Source organism: Mus pahari, chromosome 1 (assembly GCF_900095145.1).
Source record: "Mus pahari chromosome 1, PAHARI_EIJ_v1.1, whole genome shotgun sequence".
In the NCBI taxonomy this organism is placed as follows: Eukaryota; Metazoa; Chordata; class Mammalia; order Rodentia; family Muridae; genus Mus; species Mus pahari.
In genome coordinates, this window is record NC_034590.1 from 134,869,926 (window position 1) to 134,888,123 (window position 18,198).

At 44.8% G+C, this 18,198-nt stretch overlaps 1 protein-coding gene across 1 annotated transcript in view; it reads left to right on the plus strand.

The window, feature by feature from the left end:
- The window catches only part of Klf9 (Kruppel like factor 9), a 25,373-nt gene extending 14,583 nt beyond the window's left edge, over positions 1-10,790 (plus strand). The window contains exon 2 of the mRNA XM_021202820.2: positions 9,918-10,790. Within this exon, the coding sequence (XP_021058479.1) occupies positions 9,918-10,147 (230 nt within the window). The 3' untranslated portion in view covers positions 10,148-10,790. The remainder of the gene's footprint in view (positions 1-9,917) is intronic.
- The last annotated feature ends 7,408 nt before the right edge of the window (positions 10,791-18,198 follow it).

The following is an 18,198-nucleotide window of genomic DNA, read 5'->3' on the forward strand; positions in this document are numbered from 1 at the left end:
ACTTTGTAGACCAGGCTGGCCTCGAACTCAGAAATCCGCCTGCCTCTGCCTCCCGAGTGCTGGGATTAAAGGCGTGCGCCACCACGCCCGGCTTTAGATAACTTTCTGTCTCTATCAAATCTGTATTTATGGGCATTTGCACATGAGAGCACTGGAGGATGGAGACGGTTGCCCCCTTTCTGCCTCTGCTGACCTCAAGCACTCTAGGTCGCCCTATAAAGATGAGCTTGAATTTCTGACCTTCCTGCCTCTGTCTCCCAAATGCTGAGAATACAAGCCTGTACCTGGTTTATGTGGTTCTGAAGGTCAAACCCTAGGCTTTATGCATGCTGAGCAAGCAGATAATCTTTGATGTGAGCCACATCACACCCCTTCCTTCCTTCCTTCCTTCTTCTTCCCTCCTCTCTCCCTCCTTCCCTCCATCCCCCTCTTCCTTTCCTTCCTCCTCTTCTCTACTTCCTTCCTTTTTCTTGTTTGGGGGGATAGAGTCTCACTAAATAGCTCAAATTGACCTCAAACTCATGGTGTTATTCTTTTTTAAAAAGATTTATTATTATATGTAAGTACACTGTAGCTGTCTTCAGACACACCAGAAGAGGGCGTCAGATCTCATTATGGATGGTTGTAAGCTTCCATGTGGTTGCTGGGACCCGAGCTCGTGACCTTCAGAAGAGCAGTCAGTGCTCTTAACCACTGAGTCATCTCTCCAGCCCTCATTCTTGCCTCAGTATCCCAAGTACTGGGACTGTAGATGTGCGCATGTGCCTTGAACAAACTGAGATTCACCTATGTCTCAGTGAACCTGGAGTTCACCAACTCAGAGACTGCGAGCGAAAGAGCTTCAGACCCTCTTATCAATTCCTTCCCAGTGCTGGATTTTACATACAAGTTGCTATACCCAGGATTTTTGTTTTGTTTTGTTTTGTTTTAGCATGTGTGGCAGAGATAGAACTCAGGTCTTCATGTTTACATAGCAAGCAATTTACTATCTACCTGTCACACAGGTGTGTGTGTGTGTGTGTGTGTGTGTGTGTGTGTGTGTGTGTGTGTGTGTGTCTCGCTCATCAAACCTAGGACCTTGCACATGCTAGGCAAGTGCTTTATCACTGATCTACATGCCTAGCTATCAGGATATTCTATATTTTTTAATTTAAAAAAATTTGAGCTGGGCGTGGTGGTGCACGCCTTTAATCCCAGCACTCGGGAGGCAGAGGCAGGCGGATTTCTGAGTTCGAGGCCAGCCTGGTCTACAAAGTGAGTTCCAGGACAACCAAGGCTACACAGAGAAACCCTGTCTCGAAAAACCAAAAAAAAAAAAAAAAATTGATATCGTGCTGTAATTACAACATATCTCCCATCCCTTTCCTCCCTTGAAGCCCTCTCATGCATCCCTCCCCATTGTCCTTTAAATCCACTGCCTCAGTTTTCACTAGTTGTGTATATACATATATGTATATGCATATATGTGCAATACATGTACATTTCTACATATAACTTGTTTAGTATGTATAATGTTATTTGTATGTATGTTTTCAGGCTGACCATTTGGCCCTGGAAAGCTAATTGGTGTGCTCTCCCCTGGGGAATTCCATCTGTCATTCCCAGGTTTCCTCGGTTGCCTACAGTGTTTTGTGTAGTATCTTGCTAATTTATTAAATGTATAAGTATTGTGTGTATAGTGCGTGTGGGTCGGGGAGTGGGACAGAGGACATCTTTTAGGAGTCAGTTTTCTTCTTTGAACATGTTGCAGATGGAGTCTCCTTTGTTGTTTCCACACATTGCACACTCCAGGCAGGTTGGCCCTCCAGCTTTAGTGGCTCTTTTGTCTTTATTCCCATCTCTCCAGGAACATGGGGACCACACATGTGCACTGCTTCATCCATCTTCTTTACTAGGTTCTGGAGACGAAATTTGGATGGCCATTCTTGCATAGCAAGCGATGTTACTGGTGAGCCAACCTGCTGGCTCCCCGCGGTTTGATGAGCAAGTGTTGTTAATTGTATTATAGATTTTAATCTTCATCATGCTTCAATTTCATAAACTTATTGGTCAAGTTCTTTTTTTAAAAAAAAAAAAAATTATTATATGTAAGTACACTGTGGCTGTCTTCAGACATGCCAGAAGAGGGCATCAGATCTCATTACAGATGGTTGTGAGCCATGATGTGGTTGCTGGGATTTGAACTCAGGTCCTCTGGAAGAGCATTCAGTGCTCGTAACCTCTGAGCCATCTCTCCAGCCCACTCAGTTCTTAAGTTTCATAAAGTTTTATAATGTGTATAAAGTTGCATACATACATATTGCTATGTAGAACTAGAGGAAGAAGGATGGTGAACTTGAGGCCAGACTAGATTACACCAAGAGAGAGACTCTGTCTCAAAAACAAAAACTAAGGAGAAAAATCCTTAAATTTTGCTTCCTCTATTCCACCATGATTCAAAAACATTCATCTGTGTTTTCTTTAGTTTTTTTTACCTTTATGGCCCACTTAGAATTCATTTAAGTAAAAAACGTAGGACAGGATTGCAGATTTTTTTCCCCAATATTCTTGTTATTATGAAAAAAATATACGTAGTCACCGATTTGAAATATTCCATGTATAGAATCTCTGCAGTCTGTACACAGTCTGTACTGCACTCAATCCCAATGGTTTCCTGGATTTGTTTTCAGTTCTACGCTGTTGCTGAACCAGTGTCTTACAATCTTCATTATCATAGCTTTAGTAATACATTTTATAAGTAGTCTTGCAAGTACTTACTGTTCTGCAGTTTTCCTGGCAAGCCAGACATGTTTATTCTTCCAAATGAACGTCAGAAATTGGTCAAGTTTAAGAGAAAAAAAAAATCCTTACAGCATGTGTGAATGTCATCGATGTGTTTGTGCCAAACTGTGGTATTTCCACCACCGGGCTTCACCCTCCAAGAAGACTAGAACTATTTCATCATATGTTTTCTTTGATTCTTCTGGTTTCGTTGTGAAGGTCCTGAGTCTTCATTTTTCGGCCTGTCCTAAATGTTCCTGATCAGATCATAACAAAACCCTGGCTCCTGCTTTCAAAATGTATATGGGAGAGGGCTGGAGAGATGGCTCAGTGGTTAAGAGTGCTCTTCCCGAGGTCCTGAGTTCAATTCCCAGCAACCACATGGTGGCTCACCACCCTCTGTAATGGGATCCGATGCCCTCTTCTGGTGTGTCTGAAGAGAGCATCAGTGTACTCACATACATGAAATAAATAAGTAATTCCTTTAAAAAATTTATATGGGAATTCCAGCCCACCCTCACCCCGTTATCTTGACTTCTCAATCATTCTCAACTGACAATCATAGACTTCATTTCCTCTCCTAACTGCATCTACCCCATCTCCTGAACAGAGAGAGACTGGCCTCTTGTAAGTGGCAAATGTCACTGAAGGAGTTGGATTTTTATTTTACTATTGACCTTGCTGAAGGAAGGTTTCAGATTTGTGTTCTTTAAACGTGCTAAATGATTATCTTTGTTTTCCTTTATTAGGGATGAATATTAAGTTTTATCAAGTGTTTTGCATCTATTAAGGTGTGCATTTTGTAAGGACACAAGCAGTAACATGTTTTCCAATACCAAAGTATCCCTTTTCTTCCGTAGACATTTAGACTTGGTTTTACCCCCTTGCAGAAATTGATTCTTTTTTTGTTGTTGTTGTTGTTGTTTTTTCAAGACAGGGTTTCTCTGTATAGCCTTGGCTTGGCTGTCCTGGAACTCACTTTGTAGACCAGGCTGGCCTCGAACTCAGAAATCCGCCTGCCTCTGCCTCCCGAGTGCTGAGATTAAAGGCGTGCGCCACCACGCCGGCCAGGAATTGATTCTTGATTGACACTTGGAGAGTTCTGGTCCTGAAACAGAAGCTTCCTTCCCAGAGATTTGTTCGTTACTAAAAATGGTTGGCTTTGGCCAGAAGCAGCGAGAACTGTGGATTTGGAACCTTGACGTGACAAGGTTGGATCTCCTTTGAGCCCTCTCTGGCTAAGGAAGGGAAGGAAGGTGAGAAAAACCAGGAAGAGTGAGGTATTGAACACTCTGGGTTCAGATCTCGGTGGCGGCCTCGACTCAGAGAACCTAGGGGATCCTGCATGCGAAGTCGAGAGTGCTTAGCAGGTACAGAGCACTCTGGCCTCCTGTCATGTGATGGAGTCTTAGTTTATGACCTCAGCACTTTCCCAATAGGAATGAGCTATGTTTGGCATCAGCTGTGTTTGGCATTAGCTTTCTGTCACCATGACATGATACCCAAGATATATGTCAGTTTCAAGAGGAAAACGTTTATCTTGGCTTTTGATTTCAGAGGGTTCTGCCCGTGGTTGCTTGCTTGGGTTCCTTTCTTTGAGCCTGTGGGGCAGTGCATCATGGTGGAAATGTAGTATGATGGAGAATGTTCATCTTGTAGTAGCTGAGAAACTGAGAGAGAAGAGGGCCCAGGGTCCCAATATGCCCTTCAAGGATGTCCTGTGGGTAGCCTAACTTCCCCAGGGACTCCATTTCCTAGCTGACCCACCCCCTCGCCACAGCTCTATTAGCTGGGGACCAAGCCTTCAACACGGGAGCCTCAGGCATTTGAGATCGGGTCCATCAGGACTAATTGTTAGTAGCCGGGAAATTTCTTCTCAGCTATGGGCCTCTTGTGACTGTAGTTGGAAGACCCAGCTGGACCTGTCTCATGCCATGGTGGGCCAGGGAGCATTCCAGAGGCCTGGTTGTCTCCACAGAGCGAGTCTGTTACTCATGCTATGCCAAATTCAGTAGCTTTTTTGGTCAAGTTTATTTTATACTCTGAAAAGTCTGTCGGAAAGAGGTGCTTAGCCTGTGCTGCTAGGGGCGGGAGTGCAACGTAAATAATGAGAATTCCGGAGCTTGGGCTGTTAGCAGCTCTGCTCCAGTAAGGCAGAGTTTATTGTGTTGTTGCCTCTGGGTGTGTTTTCCTGAGAAGGTCAGAAACTACACTCTAGCACAAGCCTGCTTTTCTCCCCGCCAGGAATGGTAACTCTCATTAACACTGCAGACTAAGCTTAAAGATTCTTGCCTGGCTGTGAACACCATGGAGAAGGCTGGTCATTGACCTTTGACCTCAAAAGCACTGAGTTCAGAGTGGCCCTCACTTAGTTTCACCCTCAGACTAGAACTGTGACATGACAGCTCACAGTTCCTCCGCCCTCTTCCCTTCTCTTCGCAAGGTCTCTGTTCTCCTCTCTGCATGATTTTCCATTCTTCTGCCTTTCTGTTTTGTTTTCTTTGAGATGGGGTCTTGTTACATAACCTAGGCTTATCTCACTCAAAGCAAACCTCCTGCCTCAGCCTCCTCATAGTCAGGGTTGCAGGTTTGCCCACCATTCTGGGCTTCTGTCTTACACTTTCTTAGGTGTGAACTTTGTATCACTGTCAGTGACACCTTGTGTTTGCCATTCACATATCATCATATATCCCATAATAGGTTGTATGCCCGTCCTCCCTGGGGCGAAGGGAAACAAACAATAGGTTCCCATGCCAAGTCAGGCCTCATACACACCCCTGGCTGGTGTTGAGTTTGCATGGCTGTCAGGAGAACTGTGGACTTCACCACAACCTAGAATGGAGTTAGGCATGAATCCTGAGTTATCCCACTTGCTCTGCCATGAGCTGCTCTTCTCTTGTCCTTAACCCCTTGGTCTTGGCTTCTGGCAAGGCCAGATTTGGCTTGTGGGCTATAGGGGGCTGGGCTTTGCAGGTTCCAACCTGCTACTTACGACGGCAGTTTTGCTAACTGCTTACGGACTGTCTGCTCTAGTGTACAAGTTAAATGACCCCAACGAAGGCTCTTCCTGGCTCTGGGCTAGCTCTGGACTTCGGGGTAGCCTTTCTCTTTTCTCTGAAACCCTCAGGGATGAGAAAGCTTCCCAGGGACAGCACCTGAACAATCACAGTGACTGGTCATAAATTAGATTGGAAGCGAGTCCTCTGAGAATGAACCCTAAGCATCCTTGAACTTCTCTATGTCAGTGTGAGTGTGAAGAATGTTCCTGTTCCACGGCTGACATGGCCTTTGACACTCCACTGGGACACTTATATGAAGCCATCTTTGACATGAGGGAAGTCCCTTTCTCCTTGGCACGTCTGCCAACAGAGTGGCCCTTGGGGTCCATTGTTCCCTGGCTCCAGAGAGGGATATTGGGATTGACCCCTCCCTTTCCTGACTTGATTCGTAACTATATTTGCCAGGCAGGAAGCTAAGCCATATGGTACAGTGTCAAGAAAGCCACTTCACCAGCAAGCTCTGGGAAGAAGAAAGCTTTGCTTGAGACCTGCTCATCGTTTTCCTGAGCTGTGAATAGAGGTTCCAAGGGTAAAAGCAAGAACTTTGTCTCTGTTGCTTGCAGCTTATTCTATGGATTCTGTCATATTTTCCCATCATATAAAGTATGTATTATATTATATATAATATGTGTGTATATACATTTTGGAAGACAGGATTAACACTATGTAGCCCAGGCTGCCATGAACTCTAAATTCTGCCTCAATCTCCTGGCTGCTGGGATCCCAGGCCCAGCTTGATTTTTATTGTCTCTCTGTTAGCATGACATTTTTAATACACACCATTGTTTAGAAAAACATTGCCCTTTAGATTGTCTTTTTAGGGATAGAAAGAACTGGTGCGGGCTAATCCCAGAATGGTTTGAAGTCTGCTGCAGTGACCTAACTTTTGAGGTGGTTTTGGTCATATATTAGTGGTCTGGAAACACACACACACACACACCACACAGGCACGAACACACACCCTTACATACCTGGCCCTGTCTGTGGGTTCGAGGTCAGTTGATTCAATCAAATGCAGATAAAAAAACATTCAAGAAGAATGTATTTCTTCAATGTGTTCTTCAAACACATATTGACTTTTTTCCCTTTGTCATTAGTCCCTAAACAATGAGCTATCACAACTCTTTAAGTAGCCTAGGGATCATTTAGAGCATATACAATGTGCTTATGATCTATGAAAATATAAAATATATAATTTTATTTACACAAGGGACTTGAAAATCTTTAGATTATGGTATCCCTGCATAGGTGGAGGTCTTGGGGCCCACCCCCCACTGATCCTAGGCGTCCACTGAATGCTTAGCATAATAAGCAACATGAAAGTCGCATTGAATATTTTCCTTGACATAAGCAGCCATCGTAAGAGAGTTGTTACAATCTGGATTTCAGCTCGTGCTCAAAGATCTGCTGAAGCGGGGGCAAGCTTTTTGTTCAGCAGTTTTAGCCCCCGACTTTGTTGGATTGATTGTTCAGTGCAAGCTTTCTGGCTGCCTTTCTTCTTGGGCTCCCCCCTCAGGAACTCGCTGTACAGTGTCTCTCCTGGTTCTCTGGCCTCCTTCTGTGCTTGGCTCCTACGTTCTTGCTGTGAGGATTTTGCATGTAACCCAGCTTTTTTGCCCAGCAGAATTTTCCTCAAGACTGAGTAGGCTTTGCAGTGTTTGACCCGGACGTAGGAAACACGGCATGTATAGATAGATTCCTGCAATGCTGTACTATTGCCTGGCTTGCCTCCATTATTTGTGCATCTCACTGACTTTCTGGTGACTCAGATGCCTCGAGCTGGACAGCTCCCAGCCTCTGCAGTGTCTTTCCAGCTTCTAGCAAGCCTGGGACAGGAGTGAGAAAATGATCGCTCCTCACACCTACCAGAGGAAAGGCGTTGTCTGCAGAGTTCTGTGGAGCTTGTGTGTCCTGTGTGTAGGAAGCAGCTGTGTTGGGCTGTGCTTGGAACAGTGTGAAGGGCAGAGCAAGGTGATGACAGGTACACTTGCAAGAGCAACTGAGGTCCGTGTGTCAGCACAGTCTGATTTTTGTGCTGGTATGTGTCCTTCTCGGGTGATGACACAGTCCCATCCCCCTCTCTGGCATCTTGGTGCACGAGTGTGTGGGGTGTGTGTGTGTGTGTAGGGGTATCTCTTACAGGAGCATGTCTTCCAGATGGGATTTATCTGCATTCTAAGTGTGTGACTCCAATCAAGGAAAGGAGTCAGAACCAGGAGAGATATGGGAAGAGTGCTAAGTCTTCCTGACCCACTAGAGGTTGGACAGCTGAGCAGCTATAGGATGCCAGGGCTAGACATTAGGCAGACAGTGAGCTCATGGCTCTGCTTTTGAATGGTATGTTCTCCAGCAAGTAACCTAACCCTCTAAGTCTCCATTTTCCCCACTGTACGAAGGCCAGTGTAGGGGACTCTGAAAAGCCAGTGGAATGGTGAATGGGTAGCCCTAGTTTGTTCCCTGTACTTATTTAATGGGAGGAACATGTAGGTTTGGGGGGGGGGCGGGTGTTCATGTGATCCGAGGAAGAGATGGCTAGTGGAAGCAGTGACAGCTGGGTCCTGAGACACTATGACTTGGAAGATGGCTTTGTAGGAGGGCACAGGTCACAGCCACTGCACAGTGTATTCTCAGCATATTCTCAAGGCCTGCCAGGCTGCCTCCCCAGGTAGAGGCTACAGTGCTGGCGAGGGCTAAGGGACATTATCTGTTGTTGGGAGCAAGGGGTGGGGGTGGGGCTCCCAGTCCTCTCCTTTCATCTCTGTAATGCCAGGACATGTAGCAAAGGTCTGGGCCTTTGGCCTGATCTTAAGATCTCATGAAACCAACAATTGTATAGGATAAAATTAGAAGGAGGAGGGGCAGAGGGAGGAGGAGGAAAAGGAGGAGGAGGAGGAGGAGGAGGAGGAGGAGGAGGAGGAGGAGGAAAAGGCTTCTGAGTGATCACTGGGTACAAAGTACCAAGCTTCTTTGTTTAGAGGACCCTCAGCAATTTCCCATTGATGGCTTAGCTTGCCAGGGCTGCCAGAAGGAAGCACAGACATCCAATGGCTGAGTTGACAGTGGTTTCTGGGAGTCTGGAACCTCATTAAAGTCTCTCTCAGGACAGCTGCTTCTCACTGTGCGCTCACGTCCCTGCCTTGTTCCCCTCTTACAAGGACACCAGCCATGGGATGAAGGTCCACCCCCCAGGGACCTCGTTTAATTCCCATTACCTCTTTAAGGACTCAATTTAGGGGCCAAGCCCCTTTCTACTCCAGGATTCTCAGGTGCAAAGTCCTAAACAAAAATGTGAATGTGTAGGCTGGTGAGATGGCTGAGCAGGTCACACTTGCCCTGCAAGTCTACTGATCAGAGTTCAATCCCAGAGCCCCTCTAAAAACAGAAGAGACCATGTGTGGTTCTGCCTGCAGAAACACTGTGGATCCGAACTGGAGGACGGGAACTCCTGAAAAAGAACAGGGCTGCGAAAGGAAACATGGGGCCCTGACAAGGCGACGGTGGGCGGTCCGAGGACGCTGTGTTCCGGCTGGTCTGGTGCGCTCCGGCTGGCTGCGTGACCCCCAGCGTGCCTGTAAAATTTACAACACAATGTTTAGAGGCAGGACCCAACAAGACCAGGCTCCACAAACTTGTTCTTTGACCTCCATGTGAGTGTCAAGATGCACATACCCATGTGCACACACATATATAATCTTAATTTTTAGAAATTCAATAATCTTGAATGAATGTGTCTACATTTCGTACAGTTTCTAATATGGTGTAAATGTTGTGCACTCTGACATGAAGTAAAAACGTCAGAACATGTGACACTTTTTCCTTTCCAGACATTTTTCCATCCATGATTAATTGAATCCAGATATGGACCCCATGGTTAGGCGGGACAACTATACAGCCACATTTTGAGATGTGTGTATTGGGGGTTAGGATGTCAACTGAGAGTGTGGGGGATCTGGGGTGGGGTGGAGGAATACAACAGAGTCCATAAAACTCATGACAGAGTTATCCTTAGTGTCCTAGGGACTGTCACCCATAGGTGGTCTTCAGAATGTTTTTGACATACCCTTTCAACAGTGTTATGTCTTGATTTCCTTCTCCTAGGTGAACGGCCCTTTCCCTGCACGTGGCCAGACTGCCTTAAAAAGTTCTCACGCTCGGATGAGCTGACCCGCCACTACCGGACCCACACTGGGGAAAAGCAGTTCCGCTGCCCACTGTGTGAGAAGAGATTCATGAGGAGTGATCATCTCACCAAGCATGCCCGGCGTCACACCGAGTTCCACCCCAGCATGATCAAGAGATCAAAAAAGGCTCTTGCCAGCCCCTTGTGAGGTGCTCCTCATGGCAGCCAGGCAGAGATGGGTCCCCGGAAGGACAGAGCTCCCAGGAAACAGACGGACACATTTGGAAATCTGCCACAGCAGAGGTGCGCTGGCCACAGGAGGTCACTGCTCTTTGGTCAATATTCTGATACTCTCCCTGCACTGTTTCCAAAAAGCACATGGTAGCCTAAGATCAAAGTCAACATTTGGTCCCCTTGCAGAGGCAACTCTGAACCGTCTCTGACTGTTGGAGGGCAGGCAAATAAATGCTTTTGGTATTTTCTCCTTTGTTTTTGGGGGGGGTGGGGGGAGGGGCAAGGCCAAGACAAGGGGTAGGATTTTGAAGCTTCAGACTGGTGGTGTACATACGTCTGACTGGGTGAGTTGACCCCTGGCCTCCCACAGTGACTCTGGATCCTTGATGCTTGCTGACTCTTGGAATTGTTTTTCTTCTCATTTAATGTAACGACCGGTGTGCTTCAGTTTGTTTAGCAGAACCACTCTCTTGAATCACATTAACTTTTGAGATTTAAAAAAAAAAAGAAAAAAAAACAAACCCTCCATAGCACAGCTGTCTTTTCTGCAAGCAGGAGCACACCCACTCCAGCATGATTTGTCATCTAAAGACTTGAAAACAAAACAAACAAACAAACAAAAAGAGTTACTTATAGTCCATGGATAAGCAGAGTCCGAATTTACATTAATCAAGACAGACCTTCGAGGGGGGTCATGATAAGTCCGGAACTTTCAAACCTTGCTTCGTATGAATCGTACTATCTGAACATAAGCTGCACTTTTATTTTCTAATACCGAGGGGGAATACGGTAAATACATGCTTTGAGGGTAGAAGCCGACGTTCTGTTTGGCACCACGTTATAATCTGCTTATTTTACAGTATACACATTTCCCTGAGAACCTATGGCAAAGATGGGAGGGCAGAATGTATGAAACACACGCTGATGGGGGGGGGGGGAGGAGGCGAGTGCTTTAACGATACAAAAAAAATGAGCAAACAATTTTAACTTCATGAATTTGTTTGAATTTCCCCCATGCTTTCTGATAGCCGTCTCGTTCCACCCGCGGGACTAGGACAGAGCGAGAGCGGTTGGCTGGCTCTCTGTAGCGTTGGTTGATAAATGGGTGTATAGCCATCACCGGGCCTGGAAATGTCCCCCTTTCTGGTGGGGGGGGTGCTTCTTGGTCTCCTTGTGTTCTATGAAATTCCCACTATGAGGTGCAAGAGTTATATCAAAGGAAGCTGAAATACAAAAAAAAAAAAAAAAAAGTTTGCCCCTGTAAGTAGTAAGTGTCTAGGGAAGGAAGACGCCACAATGACTTCAGAGGCGAATGCAGAACAGTCCCTTCTGGTGAACATAGGTCAAAGAAACACACGTGAATGGCATCACGTCATTCTCTGCATCAAATCCCTACCACTACTTAGCTTGTATCTAGGTATCTACATAATGGCCCAAACCACTATATCCATCCTTTGCCATTTACTGAAAAACTTAATTTTGCCTTTTACATGGCCAGAAAAACAAAACTCAGTTTTCATAGTTAAAAAAACAAAAAAACAAAAAAAGAAAACAAAAAAAAAATGAAAACAAAAACCTCATTTGAGGGGAGTCAGCAGTGATCATGGGGAAATGTTTACATTTTTTCCTTCAGAAATATCACTTTCTGATGATTTTATCTGATATTTCAAACAGGGAGCTATGGTGCACTCTAGTTTGCACACGGTGTGTAAACTCAGGGTTCCCACCTGCAGCGAGCTCCACATTTCACCCAGCACATGCTCACCCCCCATCTCAGCGCGGTTGCTCCTGCAGTGGGCACAGGGCACAGCTGACTCCGACTTCCAATACGACAGCCATCACTAGCGCAGTGTTTTCTGTTTAACCAATGGAGTTGCATCAGTAGTTCTCTCAGAACTGCTTTAACATTAGGGACTGGGAGCAGTCCACGAGCTAAAAAGGAAAGTGTTTTCTCACGAGAAAACATGTCAGGAAAAATAAAGAACACTTTCTACCTCTGTTTCAGATTTTGAAACGCTTATTTTAAACCAAATTTTAATTTCTGTGTCCAAAATAAGTTTTAAGGACATCTGTTCTTCCATATGAAATAGGTTAGGCTGCCTCTGTCTCCCGAGCTCATGGGAAGGCTGTGCATAGGGTACTCTGAGCGCTGCCTTTTAGTGAGCGAGGAGTTTGGGGTTGCCTAGCAACTTTGGTTGCCTAGCAACTTGCTAACTTGTATAAACTCAGCTTTCCCTCACAGAAAGAAATGAAGGAAAACCAAGTCAGTGAAAGACAATCTTTATTGTTCCAGGGGTAAATCTGTATGTGGCTTTTGTCAAACACTTAAATGGATATAAACGCAGCAACTTGTTTGAAAAGATGCACAATTAACTTCCCGGAAGAGTCGCTACTTGCCTTTTCAAGTTGTCAACAGACACACATTTGATATTCTCTTAGATGTTATAGTAACGTAACGTTATAAACTCAAGGCTTTTTATTCTTTGTGATAAGTCCTGTTTTACGACAGAAGACAGGAACCAGCATTCTAATTAGATTTACTACATGGAGATATGGTTCAAATAGGACTACTAGAGTTCATTGAACACTAAAACTATGAAACAATTACTTTTTATATTAAAAAGACCATGGATTTAACTTATAAAAATCCAAATGCAGGATAGTAATTTTTGTTTACTTTTTTAACCAAACTGAATTTTTTGAAAGACTATCGCAGGTGTTAAAAAAGAAAGAAGCCGTTTTATCTAATACTGTAAGTAGATGTCATTCATGGAAAATCTACTAGTTTTAGAGTTAAGATATCTCCTCTCCTTGGTTAGGGAAGAAGAAAGCCCTTCGCCATTGTGGAATGACACCCTGGCTTTAAGCTCCACATCACGCTTCTTTTGAGAATTATATTTGGTAGTTACAATTACAGAAACTAATTAGTTTGTCAGTTTGCAGATAGATTTAGCACAGTACTCATCACTCTGGGTAGATAAGATGTTCTTTCACAGCGGATGAATGGTCTGGAACACTGTAAGATACTGATCTTTACAACTGTTTAATCAGTTTTATTTTTGTACAGTATTAGTGACCTAAGTTATTTTGCTGTCCCGTTTTTTGTAAATCAAATGAAATTATAAAAGAGGATTCTGACCGTAGGTATTTTGTACATATGTATATATGTTGTCCAAATAAAAATAATAAATGATAAAGATTAAATTGTTCCAGCCATTACATTCTTCCACAGGGGCACATTTCACTCTGAGGGAAGTTGGTCTGTTAACCTGTATTCACAGATCTCACGGCAAGTGCAGAGGTGATTTAGCCCCTTGTCTTTCAGCATGTGCCATGTATGGACAAATGTGTATTTACTCTTTATAGACCTCCATGGGGTACGTAGAATAGAGGCCACTTAAACCCACTGTATTAGGTTAGAGGGGAATATTTACATTTTTAGTTAGCTCAGCATGCTAGGGATGGACCAGATAATGTTAAAGGCTTGGGCTGAGCCCCTGTGATTGGCTAAGAACACAGACACAGGCGTCCAAAGCCAGGCAGGAGAGAAGGCATGACAAGCAAAGGAAAGGGTGTGCGCGTTCGCACGTGTGATCTGGGCAGTACTAGCTGCTGTCCGTTAAGCACTCACTATGTAGTAACCATGATGCTAAGTGTTAGGTTTCCCCTTTTAATCCTTGCAGCAGTTCTTGTGTGGATTGGTTATTCCTGTGTTTTTGGTGAGGAAAACTAAGAGCTTGGCAAGAGAAATACAAAAAGCATAGACTGTCCAAGCTGAGTCTCCCCTATCTAAAATGCTTGTGACCAGGGGTTTGTGGATTTCAGGTTTATTTTGGATTCTAGATTATTTGCATATGCATACATGTCTTGTGGAGACACACCCATCAAAACCTAATTCAAGTCTATTTCTAGTTTGCCCTGTTGGAAACTCATCTCAGGGCCTTGTCATGATAGAGCCGTGTTTTTAGCCCTTTTTAAAATTTTTTATTTATTGTTTTGAGACAAAAAGTCACTAACTTGCCCCAGCTAGCCTTGAACTTGGCCTTCCTGCCTCTGTTTTTTGTGTTGCAATGATTACAGACCTGCGCTCCCCGGCCTTGCTTAATAGCTGGCTTTCTCCTTTTCTTCTTTCTGTCCCTGAAAAGGAGCCATTCCTTCCTTTACTGCATCACCCCACCCATTCCTTTTCACTCGACAAAGCCTCACTGTGTAGCAGAGGCTGGTTAGGAATGGGCGATATGGCCGAGCCTGGCCTTGAATTCTCAATCCCCCTGCCTTAGCTTCTCTAATGCTGGAATTAGGCTGTGCTACCACACTCAACTCAAAATATCCTTTGTTTTATAAACAACTTGAAAAACTGCCCTGAAGGTGTATGTACGTGTGCTTTGACTTCAAACCATAATGAAGTCAGATGTGGAATTTTCAACTCGAGGAACCCTGCTGGCATTCAAGGTTTCAGATCATGGAGCACTTAGGAGTTAGTTTGGGAGGCTCAACTGTTGTAGAGAACTGCTGGGTCACTTCTCTTTCTGTGCCTCTGTCAGAGAGGGTAGTAATTCACTAGGCTCACTGGATTGAACACCATGAATTACCAAGTGAAACAACAGAGCAGGTCCCTACAGTCAAACTTGCATGAGATCAGAGGAAGCCAATCATAAACAAGGAACCATTATCCCATGACCTCAGATAGCTGGATAGTGACAGTTCCGTGAGTGCAGTGGTGTGAGGTGGGGAAGACTCCACTATAGAGAAGGCTCAAAGATGGTCTCTCCAAGGTCGCTAAGCATTTTAGCTGGGCCATACAGGAGCCAGCATGCACAGATGTGGCAGAGGCAACTTAGGTTGTGATCAGCATTAGGGAGGACTTGGAGGAGGGCTGGCTGCATATGGACAGAAGAGAAGGCAAGTGAGGCCCTGAGGGAAGTTCAGAGGCAGAATGTGTTCAAGTCTGATAGGGATTTCAACAAGCTTTCTGGGTGCTATATAGGTAATGGATAATAGAGGATAATGGATACCAGAGTGGAAGTTGAGTGACCAGCAAGGAGGCTGTCATCTGCGTCAGGTTGGTCATAGCACAAGGTAATTTGCAGTAGAATTGGCTTGAATACGCTTGGCTCAGGGAGCGGCACTATTTGGAAGTGTGACCTTGTTGGAGAAAGTGTACCACTGTGGGCATGGGTTTGAAGACCCTCATCCTAGCTGCCTGGAAGCCAGTAGCCTCTCCTAGTGGCCTTCAAAGTTGTAGAACTCTCAGCTCCTCCTGAACTATCCCTGCCTGGACGCTGCCACGCGCCTTGATAATGGACTGAACCTCTGAACCTGTAAGCCAGCCTCAATTAAATGTTGTCCTTAAAGAGTTGCCTTGGTCATGGTGCCTGCTCACAGCAGTAAAACCTTAACTCAGACGTGGCTAGTTCCAGGAAATATGTCCAGATACCATTTGGACTTGACATCAGGATGTCACTAGAGAAAGGGAAGAGGCACAGTGGGTGGTGTCAGGAGGAAGACCGTGGATCTCTCCTCAGACGTGTTTCAGTCTCATCTGGGGGTACCTACAGCACAATCATAGATACTTAGAATTCAAACAAAAGTCTGGACTACAGAGTCAGTTGTCATAGTCATAGGTGACAATAACTAAAACCAAAGAAGTAGAAGAGAGTCCCAGGGGATGAAACAAAACAGTTCTTAGAGCCTAGAGCTGGCAGGCCAGGCATCTTGGCGCACACCTTTGATCCCAGCATGGATCTCTGTAAATTCAGGCCAGCAGAGTCAACATGAACTACACAGGACTCCAGGAAAAGGCAAATGAGAGCCAAAAAACTTCAAAGTGGCAGTCGGGGTGCAAGGGGGAGAATCCTCTGTGTGAGAGAGTATGAGGGATTGAAGTGAGGCCACTGCTGAAAGCCCCCACCATGCTGAGGGACCTGACTGAGTTCACTGGTGACAACCTGGCAGAGCCATTTCACTCAAACGCCGGGAATCTGAATCTGGTTGGGCAAAAGAGCAAATGTGTGTGGCGGAGGGGGGGGGGGCTGGACAAAGAAATGGAGCCGACTCTTGCATATTTTGCAGAAAACAAAAACCAAAAAAGGACTTGATCAATACAGATATGATCAATACACAGCAAAAGACAAAGAAAGGGTGGTGCACAAAAGGGACGAAGGGAGAGAACAGAGCCCACATGTCTTTTAAATCTCATTACAAAGTAGGTTCTCAACGGGTAAAATCAAAAGTGCACGTGTGTTTCATGCATACGTATTCTTCGTGCATGTGCATGCTTGTGTATGAGTGTCTGTATACTTATGTGCATGCTTGTGGGTACCTGTTCATATATATGTGTGAATATTTGTATGCACAAGCTTCTCAGAGTGGGTGTGCTTATGTGTTTTATTTTCTTAGAAACTCACTAAAAATGAAATGCAAAGGCTAAAAAACAAAGCTGTTAAAACAAAGAACAACAGCCGGGCAGTGGTGGTGCATGCCTTTAATCCCAGGATTTGGGAGGGAGTGGCAGGTGGATTTCTGAGTTCGAGGCCAGCCTGGTCTACAGAGTGAGTTCCAGGACAGCCAGAGCTGTACAGAGAAACCCTGTCTCGAAAAACAAAAACAAAAAAATAAAGATAAAATCAAAGAACAACGGCCAAAGAAAATAGTTCAGTCTCCAATATAGCTCCAAACACACAACTAACAGAATTTAAGGTAGATATAACCAGGGTCACAGAGGTGATTTTATGTCAGTATGTGAAGGCATGAGTATCTAATGACTTTCTATCAAAATATAAAATGCTAAGCAAAGCAGGAAGAAATGATGAAAATGTACCCCTAAAGAAAAGTAACATGAATAATGTGGGTTCCACAAAATAGCTGGTGCTGCCCAGGACATCACAGTAGCTCAGGTTAGCCTCAGTCAAGTAGGTCCATCACTGCAGCCTCCTGAGGGGAAAGACATCATTCCACATTTACATATTGTTTTTAAATAGCCATGGAACTATATAACAAGACTACAAACAACACATAGACCCAGTGTTAGAAACTTTCTATTACTGTGATAACACACCATGACCAAGGAGATCTGTGGAAGAAAACTTGTTTCAGAGGGTGAATCCAAGGCCATCATGGCAAAAAGCATGGCAGCAGGCATGCAGGCGTGGTGTTGGAGCAGGGACTGAGGGCTCATGCCTCAACTCACACACAAGCAGAAAGCACAGAGAACTGTTAATTGGGATTAGGGTGGAGGTTTTTGAAACCTCAAACTAAACCACCAGACAACATTCTCTAATCACCAGGCAATCAAGGGAATAATTAACAGAATTAACAAAGATTTTAAAGCTAAAAGTGCCTGGAAGGCAGATGCAGGAAGATCAGGAGCTCAAGGCCAGTGGAGGGTGTGGGGGATGGAAGATGGGACTGGGGGAGAGGGAGAGAGGTGTGCAGAAGACATGATTGACTTCCTTAAAAATTCTTAGGTCAAGCCAGGTGTGGGGGCCTACTCAGGAGGCAGAGGCAGGATCTCTGAGTTCAGGGCCAGCCTGGTCTATGCAACTAACTAATCCCAGGACAGCCAGGTATACATAGTGAGATCCATTTAAAAAATAATAAGGGGCTTGAGAGAATGCTTAGTAAAGAGCATTTAAAATTCAGTTCTCAGCACCCACAAGTCGCAGCTCATGACCATCTGAAACTCCAGTTGAAGCCAGAGGACCCAAGAGCTCAGGGTGGCTGCCAGGGGAACCCGCGAGCAAGTACTTATGCCTCAACCCAGGCACATATATACGTAATTAAAATAATTAAGATCCTTTAAAATTGTTTAGGTCACCTGGTGGTGGTGGGATTAAGTGCCTTTCATCCCAGCACTTCAGAGGTAGAGGCAAGCAGATCTCTGTGAGTTTGAGGCATCCTGGTCTACAGAGTAAGTTCCAGAAAATTCAGAAACTACATAGAGAAATCCTGTCTCACAAACAAAAACAATACAAAAAAAGCCCAACCAACCAACCAACCCAAAACAAAAACAAACAAACAAAAAAC